The 19,459-nt window shown below is 42.8% G+C and overlaps 1 protein-coding gene across 3 annotated transcripts in view; it reads right to left on the bottom strand.

Annotated features, from left to right (window-relative positions):
- nr4a3 (nuclear receptor subfamily 4, group A, member 3) overlaps nucleotides 1-19,025 on the bottom strand; it is a 37,443-nt gene extending 18,418 nt beyond the window's left edge. The window contains exons 1-3 of one of the 3 annotated variants that reach the window (XM_071396333.1): nucleotides 18,599-19,024; nucleotides 14,138-14,290; nucleotides 7,739-8,538 (exon numbers count right to left, since the gene is read on the bottom strand). In XM_071396333.1, the coding sequence (XP_071252434.1) occupies nucleotides 7,739-8,538; nucleotides 14,138-14,290; nucleotides 18,599-18,968 (1,323 nt within the window). In that variant the 5' untranslated portion in view covers nucleotides 18,969-19,024. Of the gene's footprint in view, nucleotides 1-7,738; nucleotides 8,539-13,033; nucleotides 13,116-14,137; nucleotides 14,291-18,598 lie in introns of those variants that run through there. The other 2 variants (XM_071396335.1, XM_071396334.1) reach the window with 2 other exon arrangements.
- Nucleotides 19,026-19,459: the final 434 nt, after the last annotated feature.

The following is a 19,459-nucleotide window of genomic DNA, read 5'->3' as shown; positions in this document are numbered from 1 at the left end:
CAGTCTGGCTGTGTGCATGTTGGTGGTTAAACACACAGCAATTAAAGAGCTAAAATAAACAACTTCACCATCTGCATACGCAGTAATGACAGAGTCATTTTGTCAATGTAAATCTTTATATTTGCAGTCGTTACATTTCAGTCCCCTATTTGGTGACAGTGACTGGTGTGGTTAACCAGTTGATAGTGTCAGGGAGCGCACGCTAGGTTAAACTGAGACCAACCAGACTGCTTTAAAGGATCCTTTTATTAGAGGTAAATAATGGAACCCTTTGGTTCCTGAAGATGTAATGAGTCTCTGTGTAACTGTCTGAGATGGGCCGGCTCTATAGGGTCCCTCTCCTCCTTCAGCGCCTCTAAAACACATCAAAACAAATCAATCCAATTAGGAACCCCTCGCGCCACACATGCCTGGTCCCCCGGGAGACCAATAACACACCAATTATTCCATATGCTCCGGCGCAAGGCCGGAACCGTGGTGTAATGGAGGGCGTGCGGGAGGAGAGGGGTTGTCATGGCGCCCCTGATTGCTCCGATGTCTCGCTCTCATCTCTCTTAAACGGTCAATGACCCGTGCATGCAGGGATAAGTTGGTTATGGTCATTATTGAGGCTAATGTGGTTGAAGAGAATTGCATCCTTTTAGGCTTTAAGTTAAACATGATGAGACACTTAATAACAGCTGTCTGAGGCTGAAGCACGATGGCCGGACAACATCAAATACATGTTTTATAAGGGACCCTGTTTAATAATAAAATATATTATTCTGTTCATGTAAGCCTTATTCTTAAATATGCCTCTTAGTAATTAAAGAAATCTCCATCATGATATGATTTACATATTGTGAATTCATGGAAGTGTAGAATTGTTCGATTGCAATAATGTGAATATTCTACTTAGGTAATGTTGTTATTTTCAGTGTACACGTCAGAGGCTTGACCACTTTGAAGGTATACAAAAGAAGCATTGATTTTGGGGTGATCCATCTCTTTAAAACATTGATTTAGGAGTGAACTGTTCCTTTAAGATGTTGATTTAGGGTGGAAATTACTTTAAGGTTGTGACTCCAGAGACTAATCTGTGAATGGACGTTAGAGATCTGAAAAGGAGTCTTGTCAGAGAGTCTGTCTGTCTGTCTGTCTGTCTGTCTGTCTGTCTGTCTGTCTGTCTGTCTGTCTGTCTGTCTGTCTGTGTGTGCGCGTCATTTGTAGAGTGGCATTCTGTTATGGTCACAGATAATACACACACACACTCAGAGAGAGAGTAGTAAAACAGACTGAGACATAACATTTTATTAAGAAATGTGGCAGATCACAGATGAGGTGACCTCAATCATATTATCAGGCCTGTTGATCCCTGACCTCATCGTGATTCTAGATTATGATTCTACATTATGATTCTACATTATGATTCTACATTATGATTCTACATTATGATTCAACAAACCGTGTTAACCTGTAAGAACTCTCTGACCTCAGCTGTCAACTATGTGATTAGTGTTTGAGAGAGAGCAAGAGAGAGAGAGTGTGTGTGTGTGTGTGTGTGTGTGTGTGTGTGTGTGTGTGTGTGTGTGTGTGTGTGTGTGTGTGTGTGTGTGTGTGTGTGTGTGTGTGTGTGTGTGTGTGTGTGTGTGTGTGTGTGTGTGTGTGTGTGTGTGTGTGTGTGTGTGTGTCCAACCACACTAAGGTAGTGTTGGATAGATGGAGTCAGTTGGATGTATGACATTTGATATGGACTGATGGAGTTAAACACAGGTAACTCATTAATCATCGTACCAAAGTCATCACCCATGCAGCGACAATTCATAAGCATGTCATTATCATGTCATAATAATTCCGGAATATGTTAGATACCTGACCAATCGACACTTGAATGAATTATAGGGGCCGTGTCCATACTCATAAAATGACTAGAAAGGGGATTCATTATGATTCTATATTATGATTCTACATTATGATTCACATTATGATTCACATTATGATCCTACATTATGGTTCTACATTAGGGTTCTTCATTAGGGTTCTACATTATGGTTCTACATTATGATTTTATATTATGGTTCTGCATTATGGTTCTACATTATGATTCTACATTATGGCTCTACATTATGATTCTACATTATGGTTCTACATTATGATTCTACATTATGGTTCTACATTATGGGTCTACATTATGATTCTACATTATGATTCTACATTATGATTCTACATTATGGTTCTACATTATGATTCTAGATTATGATTCTAGATTATGATTCTACATTATGGTTCTACATTATGATTCTACATTATGGTTCTACATTATGACTCTACATTATGGTTCTACATTATGGTTCTACATTATGATTCTACATTATGATTCTACATTATGGTTCTATATTATGACTCTACATTATGATTCTACATTATGGTTCTACATTATGACTCTACATTATGATTCTACATTATGGTTCTACATTATGACTCTACATTATGATTCTACATTATGGTTCTATAAACCGTGTTAACCTGTAAGAACTCTCTGACCTCAGCTGTCAACTATGTGATTAGTGTTTGAGAGAGAGAGAGAATGTGTGTGTGTGTGTTTGTGTGTGTGTACACTGTGAACACCACCCTCGCGACCGCCTGCCATACGCAACACGTTAAGAGAGATGGAGGGATGAAAGAGAAAGAGAGACAAAGGGAAAGACAGAGGGAAGACAACCACTCTACTAGAATAACCTGTTTTGCTGTGTACAGTGTGCACATACCCACACATCTAGTCTGTCCCTGTACTCTCTGTCCCTGTACTCTCTGTCCCTGTACTCTCTGTCCCTGTACTCTCTGTACCTGTACTCTCTGTCCCCGCTCAGGTAGAATAAGAGATAAGATGCACCAGAGTGGCTGAACTGAGTTACATGTAATCACAGCATAGCCTACAACCCCAAATGGCTAAAGCCCAGTTGTACTGAGAGACTACAGCCGTGGCTAACCCATCTACACTGGACACACACACACACACACACACACACACACACACACACACACACACACACACACACACACACACACACACACACACACACACACACACACACACACACACACACACACACACACACACACACACACACACACACACACACACACACACACACAGAGGCATGCAGATTCAGGACATGTAACATGTGCTAATAGCCTGGCTTAAATGAAAAGCCTTCAGGGACAGCCATCCCTCATTCTCCCTCTCCCTCTCTTCTCCTCCCCTCCCTCATTCCCCCTCTCCCTCTCCTCTCATCCACTCCCCTCCTCCTCCACTCCTCCCTAATCAGGGGCTATCAGACAGCTCTCTCTCGCTCTCTCTGTCTCTTCTCTCTCCAGGCTGTATGACTGCCACTCTACTGCCATCCGTCTCTAATTAAAAGGCTTAGAATTTATTCATTTATTAATTCAAATTAATTTATTTCTGTATTTTTTTATGTAGTTATTTTTTCCTCCACGGGGGGTGGAGTGTTAACAGCCATCAATTGACTGGCTGTGCTCAGAGGTTAATGTGTGTGTGTGTGTGTGTGTGTGTGCATGTGCATGTGCGTGTGCGTGTGCGTGTGCGTGTGTGTGTGTGTGTGTGAGAGAGGGACTTATTAGTCATGTTTCATTTCCCTCTGGATGAGCAATAATGGGGGCTATCGCTGCTTCTGTTAGCTTAACCTCTCTCTCCCTCTCTCCCCCTGCCTCTCTCTCTCTCTCCCTGCCTCTCTCTCTCTCTCTCTCCCTGCCTCTCTCTCTCTCTCCCTGCCTCTCTCTCTCTCCCCCTGCCTCTCTCTCTCTCTCCCTGCCTCTCTCTCTCTCCCTGTCTCTCTCTCGCTCTCTCTCCCTCTCTCTCCCTCACTCTCAGGTAAATATGTCAATTAGTTCATGTATTTATCCTCTCCCAAATGCACTGCTTTTATACCGCTAACTATTTTTCTAAGTCTAATTCTGCAAATTCATATTTCTAAATGACTACAATTTATTTACATATTCATCTCCCACATAAGCTACTATTTATGTTAACAAAAAGTAATACTTCATTCATTGACTAAAAATGAATACTTATTGAAAAGGAAAATCTCTTTAATTCACATTAGTGAAAATATGTATAACTCACAAATGAAATGACAATAAATCACTAATAACACTCTGCGTACACTACTAATATGAAGGCAATAATGCATGAATGCCCTATTAGATTGAATTAAAGACAATTAGAGATAATGCATTTAATGGTGCGTAAAACACAGAGAACAATATGAAGCTCATCCACTCAGTGTAACTTAATAATTCCCTCTAAGAGACTGGTCCTGGTGAGCATTCATAAACATTAACCATCACCTGCTGATTTCTGTCTCTAACATTACATGGTGGCCATCACCTGCTGATTCCTGTCTCTAACATTAGATGGTGGCCATCACCTGCTGATTCTGTCTCTAACATTAGATGGTGGCCATCACCTGCTGATTCTGTCTCTAACATTAGATGGTGGCCATCACCTGCTGATTCCTGTCTCTGACATTAGATGGTGGCCATCACCTGCTGATTCCTGTCTCTAACATTAGATGGTGGCCATCACCTGCTGATTTCTATCTCTAACGTTAGACAGTAGTCGGGAAATGAGCAGATGTGGTGAATGTTGTGCAAACATTGTTAGGAAAATGTTGTGTAAACGTTGTTAGGAAAATGTTGTGTACATGTTGTGTGTTTAATGTTGTGTACATGTTGTGTGTTTAATGTTGTGTACATGTTGTGTGGTTAATGTTGTGTACATGTTGTGTGTTTAATGTTGTGTACATGTTGTGTGTTTAATGTTGTGTACATGTTGTGTGTTTAATGTTGTGTACATGTTGTGTGGTTAATGTTGTGTACATGTTGTGTGTTTAATGTTGTGTACATGTTCTGTGTTTAATGTTGTGTACATGTTGTGTGTTTAATGTTGTGTAAATATTGTGTGGTTAATGGCGTGCTTGTTGCTGTATAATGTTGTATGGAAAAAGTTGTACAACCTTTTGTGTATAATTTTGTGTAGATGTTGTGTGTATGTGTGTGTGTGTGTGTGTGTGTGTGTGTGTGTGTGTGTGTGTGTGTGTGTGTGTGTGTGTGTGTGTGTGTGTGTGTGTGTGTGTGTGTGTGTGTGTGTGTGTGAGGCTGATGTGGGATGTTGACAGGCTGCGTCTGGGTGCTGAGCTGTGTAGCAGACGCAGAGCCCACGGCATGAAGCCATACACACACACACACACACACACACACACACACACACACACACACACACACACACACACACACACACACACACACACACACACACAAACACACACATAGCCTGCAGCCACCAGACGCTGCTTTCATTAATTACTAAATAAAAACAAATTGTGAAACTAATTGAAAAGAGGGATAATTCATTTCCACCTACCACAGGCCTCATTCAATTATCTCTCTGTTTGTACCCTCTGTCCCTTTTCTTTCTCTGTCTCTTTCTTTTCTTTCTCCCGTCTCTACTTCTCTCTCTCCTTTTCCATCTAACTAAATAAAACCCTGCAGAAGGACCACAGGATGAAATGGGATGGACTTTAGATCTTGTATTGGATGACAAATGTTTCATTTTACACGCACATACAAGAAGTGAAATAAGCCCTATGACTAAAATCAGGCTCCTGAACGATGACATAAGGTACTGAGATGAGTGTGTGTGTGCGTGCTCGCGTGCGTGTGTGTGTGTTTGTGTGTGGGATGTGTTATATATGATGTGAGATAACTGTCATAAGAGACCAAACGGAAACTGTAGAGGAAGAAAATGTATAATACTGGAGGAATGAATTCTTAACAAACCACATGTATTTTTATTGCTCTAAAACATTATCGGTTACAGCCTTTTCATTTCAACTTTATTTAAACCGGGAAGTTCCATCAAACTTTTTCAAGGGAGATGTTTGAACAGTTACTGTACTTATGCTCAGTGTTACGATATGGATGTGATCCCTCCTCCATTGATAACCTAACTGTGGGACTGGGTGAATGATCTAACTCTCTGTATTTTGGTGAATATGTTGGTATCCAATTGTCTTCCTACAGTCCTCTCTCTTTCTCTCTCTCTCTTTCTCTCCCTGGTTGAAGGGTCTCCCAGCTCAACAGCGAGACTAAGGAAATGAGAGAGAGATAGAGAGAGAGAGAGAGAGAGAGAGAGAGAGAGAGAGAGAGAGAGAGAGAGAGAGAGAGAGAGAGAGAGAGAGAGCGAGCGAGAGAGAGAGAGAGAGAGAAAGAGAGAGACAATAGTGTTTCTCTTTCTATCTGTCTCTCTCTCCCTCCCTCCTCCCTCCCTCCCTCCCTCCCTCCCTCCCTCCCTCCCTCCCTCCCTCCCTCCCTCCCTCCCTCCCTCCCTCCCTCTCTCTCTCTCGCTATCTCTCTCTCTTTATCGCTCTCTCTCATGAGCTGGACTTTTAGCAGCCACTGTATTTTTATTGCACCCCGCCATCACGACACACACACAACCTTTCTGCCCTGCTGGTTGCCTGGGGAGACGACCCTTACAGGCGCCGTGGCAACTCCTCAGACGATTTAGAGAGCACTCAATGAACAACAGAATGAGAGAATGAGAGAAAGAGAGAGAGAGAGAGAGAGAGAGAGAGAGAGAGAGAGAGAGAGAGAGAGAGAGAGAGAGAGAGAGAGAGAGAGAGAGAGAGAGAGAGAGAGAGAGAGAGAGAGAGAGAGAGAGAGAGAGAGAGAGAGAGAGAGAGAGAGAGAGAGAGAGAGAGAGAGAGAGAGAGAGAGAGAGAGAGAGCAGACAGAGCAGAGCAGAGCAGAGCAGAGCAGAGCAGACAGACAGACAGACAGACAGACAGACAGACAGACAGACAGACAGACAGACAGACAGACAGACAGACAGACAGACAGACAGACAGACAGACAGACAGACAGACAGACAGACAGACAGACAGACAGACAGACAGACAGACAGACAGACAGACAGACAGACAGACAGACAGACAGACAGACAGACAGACAGACAGAGAGGGGCACAGTCCTCCTCCAAGTTCTGCATGAGAGAGAGACTGGTGTAACTCAAGCCAACAGCCTCCAGTGATGTCTGTTTGTAGCTCACTAAATGAACATTGTGACGCCTCTATGGATCAGATCCCACCTGAACATGGCCCTAGTATTAACATAGAACAGATCCTCCCTGTAGAGGAAAGGCTGTGCAACCACTGCACAACAGCAGAACCTGAGACGGAGCTGCATTTCCTGACAAAATGTCCGAAATATACAACAATTAGAGAGTGTCATTTCCCCAAATTTGAAACCCTTATTCAAGGTTTCAAAGACCTCTCTGATGAGAGTAGGCTACCCGTCCTGTTGGGGTAGGACGCAGAGAGCTGTGGGTTGGCAGCGCACTACATTGCTGCCTGCCATAAGTTGAGGGACAGTGTCTGACAAACCAATCAACCTGCACATGTCCTCTACTGTATGCTTATTGTTATTGTTGAATGTATGGTTATTTTGAGACTTGGTTTTTGTTGTTACTGTTGTCCCGTTGACAATTTTGATTCTCATTTTTATATTGTAAATATCCAATAAAGCGAATTGAATTGAATTGAGAGAGAGAGAGAGAGAGAGAGAGAGAGAGAGAGAGAGAGAGAGAGAGAGAGAGAGAGAGAGAGAGAGATAATAGCATGAGAGATGCTCATGGGGGTGTCATCAGGTGAGTGTGAGGTGGTGTTTCAGGTGGTCTTACCTTGAAGAAGCCTTTGCAGCCCTCGCAGGTGCGTACGCCGTAGTGCTGGCAGGCAGCGTTGTCGCCACACACGGCACAGGTGCCCTCTCCTGGGGGGCCGCGATGGGGGGGCGAGGGCAGGCGGTCTCCCAGCAGAGGGTTACAGGACCCCAGCGCCAGAGAACGGAAGGCCAGTCCCCCCGGACCCCCAACCCCGCGGTGCAGCTGGTACAGGTGCTGTTCCAGGGGCGGGCCGTGGGGGTGAGGGGGCACCGAGGAGGACGAGGAAGAGGATGAGGAGGAAGAGCGAGGCAGCCCCCCTCCCAGCCCCTCGTACCCCCCACTGTGGGGAGGGGAGTGCTGGTAGAAGTGGGGGAAGCGAGCGGACTTGAGGGGGCCGTGGGAGGGGGGCTGCAGGGAGAGGTGGGGGGAGTCATCCCAGAGGAAGGAGGAGCCAGGCTGGGGGGCGAGAGAGGGGGTGGTGGGGGTGGACGGAGGAGACTGTTTAAAATACATGGAGGAGGTGGGCATGGTGTCAGATTGTGGGTAGGACTCCTCCTCCTTCTTGATAAGCGGCCTATGGGAGGGCATCTGGTATAGGCAGGAGGACTTGGGCTCGTAGCTCCCCTCAACAAACACGTTGAAGCTGGGCAGAGAGGTAGTGGCGGCCGCCGAGATCTCACCCCCACCCAAGTCCAACTTGGTATAGTCCGGGGTCATGAGGTCAGAGCTGTAGCTGTCGCCCTGGTAACCAAAGGACTGGGCGGAGTAGGACGAGCCTGGAGGGGCGGGCCCATACTGTGCCTGCACACAAGGCATGTCTACAGAGAAAGATGGGAGGAGAGAGAGAGAGAGAGAGAGAGAGAGAGAGAGAGAGAGAGAGAGAGAGAGAGAGAGAGAGAGAGAGAGAGAGAGAGAGAGAGAGAGAGAGAGAGAGAGAGAGAGAGAGAGAGAGAGAGAGAGAGAGAATCAAGTTGATGTGTTATATACAGAATTAAAACATCAACGTTGTAGTGATAGTGAGAGTGTAAGCGTGTGTGTGAGAATGTTGGGGAGGTGATGGACACAGTTTGGTGCTGAAACTCACAAAACAGCAGGATCTCCTCCCTATTTATGACGTTGATTATTTATGCAGTTAACAGATGCACATAATGCAATAGTATGAAACGTGTGAGGAAGCTGTTAGTGTGTTGTTAGTGTAATTTCCTTAATATAACACTCATTAGCCAATTAGTCAAGCAAATAAAAACATGTTAGCCAATCGGTGAAGCAGATAAAAACACATTAGCCAATCAGTGTAGCTAAGCTCAGCGGTTCTTGTTCACTCGGCAGGAAACGGAAGAAAACGTTTTGGAATGTACCTTAACTTGTCCGATAACAACTGTCTTTTTTTTTATAATTTAAAAACTTTTTCTTCCGTTTTCTCGAACTGAATGAGCCCCAGATTGAACCCCCATCCACTTTGCAGTCAACACACCTGGTCATAATCACCCACAGCCATACATACAACCACACACACACAACGCAACCCTCACTCCAGCACAGCTAAACTGTAGGAGCGGTTTGTTAGTGTGTACTGTGTGTGAGTAGCTGTGTGTGTGTGTGTGTGTATGTGTGTGCGTGTGTGTGTGTGTGTGTGTGTGTGTGTGTGTGTGTGTGTGTGTGTGTGTGTGTGTGTGTGTGTGTGTGTGTGTGTGTGTGTGTGTGTGTGTGTGTGTGTGTGTGTGTGTGTCTTGCCCTAGTTTATCTGTCGTTTGGGAACTAAATGAGGCCTGTATCATTAAATGTTAATGGACCCCTCATGGTGCTGGACCCTAACTAACTCTGGCCTCTAAAACAACCAGCCACACACATGTTCTGTCACATAGTGCCATGACAAGCTCAAAGACAGGATGGGGAACCGTGTGTCTAGAGAGAGGTTAATTATCATAACGACCTCCGTCTTAGACTGGGGATCACACACACAGCCCACAATGTAACCACAAATGAATAATATTAATAATAATTGTTTAGATTTGTATAATAACCATAATAATAATAATATATACAGTTGAAGTCGGAAGTTTACATACACCTTAGCCAAATACATTTAAACTCAGTTTTTCACAATTCCTGACATTTAATCCTAGTAAAAATTCCCTGTCTTAGGTCAGTTAGGATCACCACTTTATTTTAAGAATGTGAAATGTCAGAATAATAGTAGAGAGAGTGATTTATTTCAGCTTTTATTTCTTTCATCACATTCCCAGTGGGTCAGAAGTTTACATACACTCAATTAGTATTTGGCAGCATTGCCTTTAAATTGTTTAACTTGGGTCAAACGTTTCGGGTAGCCCATTCCTCCTGACAGAGCTGGTGTAACTGAGTCAGGTTTGAAAGCCTCCTTGCTCGCACACGCTTTTTCAGTTCTGCCCACAAATTTTCTATGGGATTGAGATCAGGGCTTTGTGATGGCCACTCCAATACCTTGACTTTGTTGTCCTTAAGCCATTTTGCCACAACTTTGGAAGTATGCTTGGGGTCATTGTCCATTTGGAAGACCCATTTGCGACCAAGCTTTAACTTCCTGACTGATGTCTTGAGATGTTGCTTCAATATATCCACATAATTGTCCTTCCTCATGATGCCATCTATTTTGTGAAGTGCACCAGTCCCTTCTGCAGCAAAGCACCCCCACAACATGATGCTGCCACCCTTCACAGTTGGGATGGTGTTCTTCGGCTTGCAAGCCTCCCCCTTTTTCCTCCAAACATAACGATGGTCATTTTGGCCAAACAGTTCTATTTTTGCTTCATCAGACCAGAGGACATTTCTCCAGAAAGTATGATCTTTGTCCCCATGTGCAGTTGCAAACCGTAGTCTGGCTTTTTTATGGCGGTTTTGGAGCAGTGGCTTCTTCCTTGCTGAGCGGCCTTTCAGGTTATGTCGATATAGGACTCGTTTTACTGTGAATATAGATACTTTGTACCTGTTTCCTCCAGCATCTTCACAAGGTCCTTTGCTGTTGTTCTGGGATTGATTTGCACTTTTTGCACCAAAGTACATTAATCTCTAGGAGACAGAACGCGTCTCCTTCCTGAGCGGTATGACGGCTGCATGGTCCCATGGTGTTTATACTTGCGTACTATTGTTTGTACAGATGAACGTGGTACCTTCAGGCGTTTGGAAATTGCTCCCAAGGATGAACCACACTTGTGGAGGTCTACAATTTTTTTGTCTTGGCTGATGTCTTGGCTGATTTCTTTTGATTTTCCCATGTCAAGCAAAGAGGCACTGAGTTTGAAGGTAGGCCTTGAAATACATCCACAGGTACACCTCCAATTGACTCAAATTATGTCAATTAGCCTATCAGAAGCTTCGAAAGCCATGACATCATTTTCTGGAATTTTCCAAGCTGTTAAAAGGCACAGTCAATTTAGTGTATGTAAACCTCTGACCCACTGGAATTGTGATACAGGGAATTATAAGTGAAATAATCTGTCTGTAAACAATTGTTGGAAAAATTACTTGTGTCATGCACAAAGTAGATGTCCTAACCGACTTGCCAAAACTGTAGTTTGTTAACAAGAAATTTGTGGAGTGGTTGAATAACGAGTTTTAATAACTTCAACCTAAGTGTATGTAAACTTCCGACTTCAACTGTAGTTATCTATTGTTGATCAATATTAAAACCTGTGTGTGTGTGTGTGTGTCGTAAGTGCCCAGAGTTTGTTGTGTTTGCTCTTCGCTCTCAAGAAGGGAACTGTCAACAGCGCGCGGTTCCCATTGACGCTCTGCGCGCGCTGTGTCGTAATCGTCTTGTTCCTTCGCGTCATATTTATTTAGTCAAATATGGGACTTATCAAGCCTACTACCATCATTTGTCCTGCACACCTTCTTTCCTCTGCGGACTCTAACAACTGTGTACATTTGCCCTACGCACATGGCGCATGCACAAACGTAACTAAATGACATATTTATTAAGTCCGTGTTGAACAGTGAACACAATATAACTGTACATTTTGGCTATGTGACTTTACCTGTGGGCTCGAAGCCCTGGCATGACTCACACCTTACAGCGGGAGACACCTATATTAGAGACAGAGATACAGATGTCACCATGGGTGAGCCGCAGGGCTAAAGTGTAACCATGGGGACGCGCGAGAGACACGAGGTCAGGAGGGAGTTTGGAGGTCTGACTCAAACTTTCTCAGAGTGCGCGAGTTCCATCCGTCTAGAAAGGAGTGGGCGAGCACGGCTGCACTCGAGCAACCGCCAGAGTTTTCTTTTATTTCGATGACGGCCTCGCGAGTGACCCAGGCAGTTGCACTACCCACGCGGAAACAGGCGTACAGGTGTACAGAGAGGAAGGGGATTTGTAACTGCCTGTGTCTTCAAGGGGAGAAAAGGAAGAGAGAGAGATTTTTCCTGGGCCTGTCCAACAGGGGGGGGGGGGGGGGGGGGCTGATGTGTTTAATTCCAATTGAAACGCCTCTTTATAAGACTACTCCACCTACCTTGCCTAAAGTCAAACGCATACATGCACGCACAAATGCACGTATGGACACACACCCATTCACACACATAGTGATGATGTAAACACAACCTAACTGATGTGTGTACCTTCTCCTCACCATGCCCCTATGCACACACATCTACTTATGAGTAAACACACACACACACATATTCAGACAATGCAGTGTCATGTTAAGACCAAGCCAGAAGCACTCTAATGACACCAGATTATATCCCAAAAACCGAAAACACCCTTTTCATTCAAACACCACGACGTCCACCTGACAGCAAGTTTGTGCGTGTGTGAGTGTGTATGTGTCATGAAGAATGTGTGTGTATGCGTGTGTGTACAACATGCATGAGTATTTGAGTGCATGCATGTGTGAGTGTGTGCTTAAGCTACATGTGTGTTAAACAGTGAGTGTTCAGGACAGACAAGCCAGGCAGATAAATGCTACCAGCTCTCAGAGTCTCACGACAGAATTAGACGTTCATCCACATACTTAAACGTCAAATTTCGAAGTTGTTCCAAACTTCAAATGTCGTGTGTTTAAGGGTAAGATTAGACAATAACTCCGAAATGTTCAATTTAGGGTAAAGTTCAGACATTAACTTCGAATGGTTAAAGTAAAGTTAAGGTTTGGGATAGGTTTAAAACAAAAATATCGAAAACAACTTCCACGTCATCTCCCCACTTGCACAGACATGGATGGAAGTTGAATACTGAATTGTATAACAGGTGACCTGGCTGGATAAGCGTGTGTGTGTGCACGTGTACTTGTACGTGTGTGGTATGATGATCAGAGAGAAGCAGTCTCTAACCTCGAGGTGTGCATTTCAACTGGACACAATGCATCCGTTCCAAAAACTGAGCGTGCTTGTTCATTGTCAGAATGCCATAGATCTAACAAACAAGACATGAAGTGCATAAGTAAATACATAATACATTCTATCGATCAAGGAAACATTCAGAAGTTGTAAAAAATATAATATATATATATATTTTTTTTTAAATTGATTTTAATGGACACTCATATGAGCAGACTTGATAATTCTACCTAAATATTACAGTCAAAACAAACGCACACACGCAGATTGAAACAGATTGACAGCAGACAGCGATTTGAGACATTCGATCTAAATCTTATTTTGTGTGTTGGTTTTTGGACGGGTATTGACCCGCACATGCGTAAACCGCTTGTTCACATTCATGAAATGTACCAGTATGTAAACTTGATCTAAATACAGGTATGATGCAGAAACCCAGAACGGGGTTTTGTCCTAGAGGCTGTGGTCGCCTCTAACCGCAGGCTCGAGGTCCCCATGAGTCGCTATACGGGCGGGACAGCCTACCTTTATCACCTTAATCTATCAGGAGAAAATACATGTGCTTTTAAATTAGGCTACTTTATTTTGGCCTCGAAGGTTTAAGACGTTTAACCTCATTAAGTTCATTAAGCAGATCGATATCTACAGATTTGACTAATTATATTTTTTGGTCTTGCTTTTAAAGTCGGTGTGTCTAGTTTCAGAAGACTATTTCCGTCCCCATATCTACAGATGGAAATGTCAACTCGCGCGCACTCACTGACACAACACGCTTAGAATTATAAATCAGAACTGACTTGGAATATATTAAATTACCATTTAGACCATTCAATATCGGTTAAATTAAAATAATAAATTATGTTGTTGGTCTAAACTATATGGTTTGTTATATAAACATTTCTAAATATATAGGCCTAATATTGTACTAAATGAAATAAACGCACTATAGACCTAGCGTGAGACACAGCTGACTGAATGAAGAAAGACATGGCAGACTAATAGTTTGAAAACTACACGTGCATTTGAAACAGGTTTTTAAAGCACCAACTCAGGACAGGTGCGACGACGACCGGGCCTGTTCCCGGTGTTTTTCAGTACCTGGTGTGAAAGCCTCGCGCTGAATGGTGTTCTGTGTGGGGGGCTGGGGACTGGTGCGACTGTGGTGGGGGACCGGGAGCGGGGAGGACTCGAAGGAACTGTCCGGTAGCCGGGGCTCTGAGCTCGGCTGGGCGCGCTCTTCCGAACCCGGGTCTGGAGGAAAGAAACACCGGGTCACAACCAGAGACATGGGAACTCCCAAAGCACACCAACACGCATGACATAGCTTACTGCACAAATACAATACAATCACAAAGAGCAGAATAAAGTCGCACAGAATATAGCCTACACAAGATTACCCGGTGGGAAAAAACGCACAGAAATTAAAACATGAACAGAATAAAATGAATTCTCAGTGATGAGGGGAAAAGCAGCAGGCTTAGAGGTGTGATACAGAATTAAAGGTCAGACCTAGAAAGAGAGATCCAGAGACATGCGACACAAGAATGGAGGAATATACATTATTATAAGTACAATTATAATTTAGCAATAAGAAAATCTGCAAACATTCCATAGCGCTCATTGAATGCTTCACCAAATACAGAAGTTAACAAATATATCTATAACCTCTCTATATCATTTAGCCTACAACTCAGAAATAGAGCAATAATTTTGAATTCCAATTTCAACTCTTATTAATGTAAAATATTGAAGATTGATGAGAATAGACTAAAATAATATAGACTAAAAGAAAAACTAGAATCACTTCACCTGCGAGCAGCATAAAATAATATCTAAATCTAACAATGGTCTATATCGTCAAATATCATATGAATCTATTCAATTATCATATTAACACTTTTTCAAACAAACAATAATATTAAATGAAACTAGTTATTTGCAATTCATAAAACAAGTGTCTTCAAAAGAGCATGGCTATCATTTTGTTAAAATTGCCGGTGGTTCTTTCGCACTAGTCTGAGGCTCATGCACTACAGGTCTCAGGGTTAAAAGGGGTTCGTTATTGGAAAGAGAAAATAGGTTACAATATCCACCTGAGTAAGTTATGAATCTCAGAACCGAAACCTCTCCGCTCTCAGTGCGTCTTGCTGCCAGCCAGAGCACAGCTCACCGCAGACAAGAGATTTCACAGTGCCTAGCGCCCCCTCTCTGCAGCACTCACCTACAAACACTGACCGATACCCGGACTAATTCTCTCCACTAAACCGGGGACCAGTCCTCCCTCTCCGGACTCATTCTCTGAACCGTCCCGGCCGGGAGACATGCAGTCTGTTTGGAGATCACTGAACAGTTGAACTCTGTTTGAATAGGTTCTTAACAGTATCACTTTTCCAATAGGCCTGCGGGCTGACAAAATCTAAAACTATAGCCTACGGATCTAACACGTTTTTTGTTGTTGCTTTGTCTGACATGTTTCTATGCCTATTATTCACTCAATGTCTGGAGAATGAGTTAGGCTCAATAATAACATGAACTTCACTAGGATACAGACAGTCGCGTCTCTAAGTCTCTCAGTCGCTCAATCTCTACCACACCAGAATGCTTGGCTAATCAGGAGAGGAAATGTAATATTCTGTCTCAATTGTTTATACTTTATAGACGTGGAGGTCATTGTATTCAATGACATTATTTGTTATTTGTTTTGTAATTCAGTGTGCTGTGGTAATAGATCATATTGAATCGGTGTCAGACCGACATAAAGCAAATAGCCTGTAACGCTTTTGAGAGCAAAAAAGCTATATGCATTTTACGCTTTTTAAAATAGCCCATTTTTTTACAAAAAAATGTTAACCTTTATTTAAGCAGGAAAAGCCCATTGAGATCCATAGTCTATTTTTCAAGGGAGACCTGACCAAGAAGGCAGCAACAATCAATACATTACAGAATTAAAACATACAACAATACAATACAATTCAACAGCATGATCCAGCCTAAAAAAAATCATTTACACTCCTCTGTAACAGTCTCCCATCAACATACAGAGATATGTAGACAAAAGGGCTACGAAAAAAGCTACAATTGCACTGGTCTGTGTGTGTCCATAATGTGAACACAGGGGAGAAGGGTCTCCTCTCTCTCTCTGTTTCTCTCTCTCGAGCCGGCCGGTGGGTGCTGGGCTGAGCGCCCCGGTAACCTAGAGAACGGCGAAAGAGCCGTGAAGCACGCGCCCCAAAGCGCCGGTATAGCCCCCCACGCCAATAAGCCAGTCAGCGCGAGGCTTCCAGCAAACAGAGAGAGAAAAGAGAAGAGATAAAGGAGGGCTGGAGAAATATACAAGTACAGTAAATTAGCCCTGAGGAGAGAGGCTGTCAAAAAGAGGAGACTGTGTGTGTGTGTGTGTGTGTGTGTGTGTGTGTGTGTGTGTGTGTGTGTGTGTGTGTTTCTGTCTACACACCCAAAACCAATTTTAACCGCCTGAGAGAAACGCATACCACACATCTCATAGTGAAAGATACAAATTCTGGCCTTCAAAGAAATTATATGGACCAGAGACTGCAGTGTGAATAGGAGATGCAAAAGTTTAATTTAACTTGGTCGACATATTTAAGAATCTGACTGATTTCTAAATGTAAATTTTTTTAGGGTATTTGTCTGGGGGTCCAACCTGGTCTCAGAGCATTTAGTATGATATGTTATGTTGCAAATGGTATTAATTTCTGGATGTCCATCATCCATTTCTTATGATATGTTATGAATTGCAAGTGTCCTACAGTGTGTTACGAATTTGCAAAACATACAAAAAGTTATGATTTTGCAAAATGTATGATATGTTACAAATTTCAATTTGTTGTGGCTAAAGTTAGCTAGGTGGCTAGGTGGCTAATGCTAACATTAGCTAGCTGGCTAACGTTAGGTAGGCTAGGGGTTAGGTTTAGAGGTTAAGGTTAAGATTAGGAGTTAGGCTAAAGGGTTAAGGTTAGGGGATGGGTTAGCTACAGGGTTAATGTTAGGTTTACGGTTAGGAAAGAGTTAGCTAACATGCCAAGGATTTGCAAAGTAGCTAAAAAGTATTAAGTAGTAGGAATGTTGCTAATTAGCTAAAATGCTAAAGTTGTCCATGATGAGATTGAAACACGCAACCTTTGGGTTGCTAGACATTTACATTATACGCCCACCCATCCACCCTGACCACCTTTCGTTTTTTCCTTAAGTAACCAACGGTCTTATGTAACTATACCAAACATAACATATCATACTAATTTGAGTGTCCTGGATTTACATCTACTATGTTATGTCTAGTCTATGATACCAGACTGGGTGGTCAGACCAACCTTAAGCCTCACTTCGAGTCATGGACCTCCTTGCTCCAGGATGACATTTAGGTCAAGATCCACGTTCAATGGCAGTAACTTCAACTTCAAAAAGAGGCAAGGCTATAGATCAAACATTGACATTGTTAATGTCAATATTTGTTTCCCCTAATCATGTGAGCAATAATGTGAGCAATGACAGGCCTGTCTAATTCAGAAAAGCCACATGCTACACACAGACAGACATTTAGAGAGACAGTCAGAAATACAAACAGATAGACAAACGACAGACAGACAGACAGTGTGACAGAGGACATTTAAGGTTGGTCACCGGCTGTACTAGTGTTTATAAAACAACATGTTTTATTTTGTAGGCATATAATCACACTGTTTGTTCTAAACTACGAGAAACCTACCTGTTGGGATAAATGATGTCAACATAAATCATTTGAAATTAAACTAAGGCTGCCTGCCTGTTCTTCTGCAACTTGCAGTCAGATTTATTTCAATAATATAAAATCGTCTCATGAAAAACTCTCATATGTAAGATGTCTGTACTGTAGGCCCAGGGCTAATATTCACCCAGCACACAGACCAACAAGCTCTCAGGGTTTTACCAATTTAACTATTCCCGTATAGCCGGGAATAAATGGCTAGGTATTAGTCTGACACACTCACACACGTACAGCAAACTATGTGTTTTGTTTTATAACTATTGCAAAGGCATCAAACATGATGTCCACATAAAGCTGAATTAATACACAATCATGTCCTTTATAACAGTGGAGATAATAAGAGCCTTGATGTCAGCCCTCCTCTACTCTCAGCCTGTCTGACTGTCTGTCTGTGTTCTTCACTCAGCTCCATTAGTGCCTAATACTGCCTATGTCTCCCACTTCATTGTCTGACTGAGAGGCATCCATTTCCATGACAACCACAAAGAATATGATACCTTCCTTCAGCAAATTAAATTCAAATTCGGTTCCATCTGCCCTCGGTGACACCAAACACACACACCGAGGTTCCCGAGCTCACGAGTTTGCCAAATCAACAGGTCATCATGCACGAGAAAGTTTAAGACAGCGCTCGTGTTTTAACAATATAACAAACCGGTGTGCAGGTGAACCTACAACTAATTATGTTTCTCTATGAGACCAATAGTCTAGTAGCCTAATCTAATAATGAATTAAGTGGTCTTTAGAATATGAGAGAAAGTCATTAATTTCCAGAAGTAAAGACAATAACTTACTTGTTTGCTGTAGTGGTTCCGTCTTTACATGTGTTATTAACCCAACATAAAGTCTCCTGTATAGATCCAGAATAATTACAAAAATTACCAAAGCTGCTGAAAAGTAACACGTATATTTGCAGAACTCGTTGAGGATGAAGCGACAGAAGAAAAAAAAGTTATTCTTTGTTTTTGTTTTTCCTTTAATTATTCTAAAGGAAAGTAGGCTAGAATATAGTCCGATGTGTGTTTTAAAAGTGTGTTTCAGAGTGATCCTGTGTATGTGCCAGTGATGATGCGCGCAGATGTAAAGCCGTAGTGCGGGACTGTTTATGTGCGCGGTCTGAGGGAGAAAGTCTAATACAGCATTTATGTGAGTCTGCCTCCTCATAGAGCGCCTGGTATGCGCTACGTCAATGTGACGCCATGGGAGAGGTGACGTCACTCACTGTAGAGCTCCCTCGGCCCGGCCTCGCGGTACAGTACTAGACACATAAGCCCCGCACGCTGTGTGCCAGAAAAAGAGCGAGAGGGAGAGAGAGAGATGGATGGTTGAGTGAGAGCGAGTTGATCTTATGATTTCACGACTGAATAGTTCCAGAAATGCCCAGGCTAGGGCGAGCAAGTGCCTACTGTACATGTAGTTTTTTTCCATTACATTCTGGTAGTTGCACATTCATTTCCGGGATCTGAAACCGTTTTTTATTAACAATTTTCCACCATAATAGTTTATATACCATCTATTAATTTGTCATTTTTGTATTTTATTTTTTAAACCTTATTTTACCAGGTAAGATGACTGAGAACACATTCTCATTTACAGCAAGGACCTGGGGAATAGTTATAGGGGAAAGGAGGGGGGATGAATGAGCCAACTGTTCA

Source organism: Salvelinus alpinus, chromosome 4 (assembly GCF_045679555.1).
Source record: "Salvelinus alpinus chromosome 4, SLU_Salpinus.1, whole genome shotgun sequence".
Taxonomy (NCBI): domain Eukaryota; kingdom Metazoa; phylum Chordata; class Actinopteri; order Salmoniformes; family Salmonidae; genus Salvelinus; species Salvelinus alpinus.
Note: the sequence above shows the minus strand (reverse complement) of the source record. Positions and strands in the feature narration are given on the sequence as shown.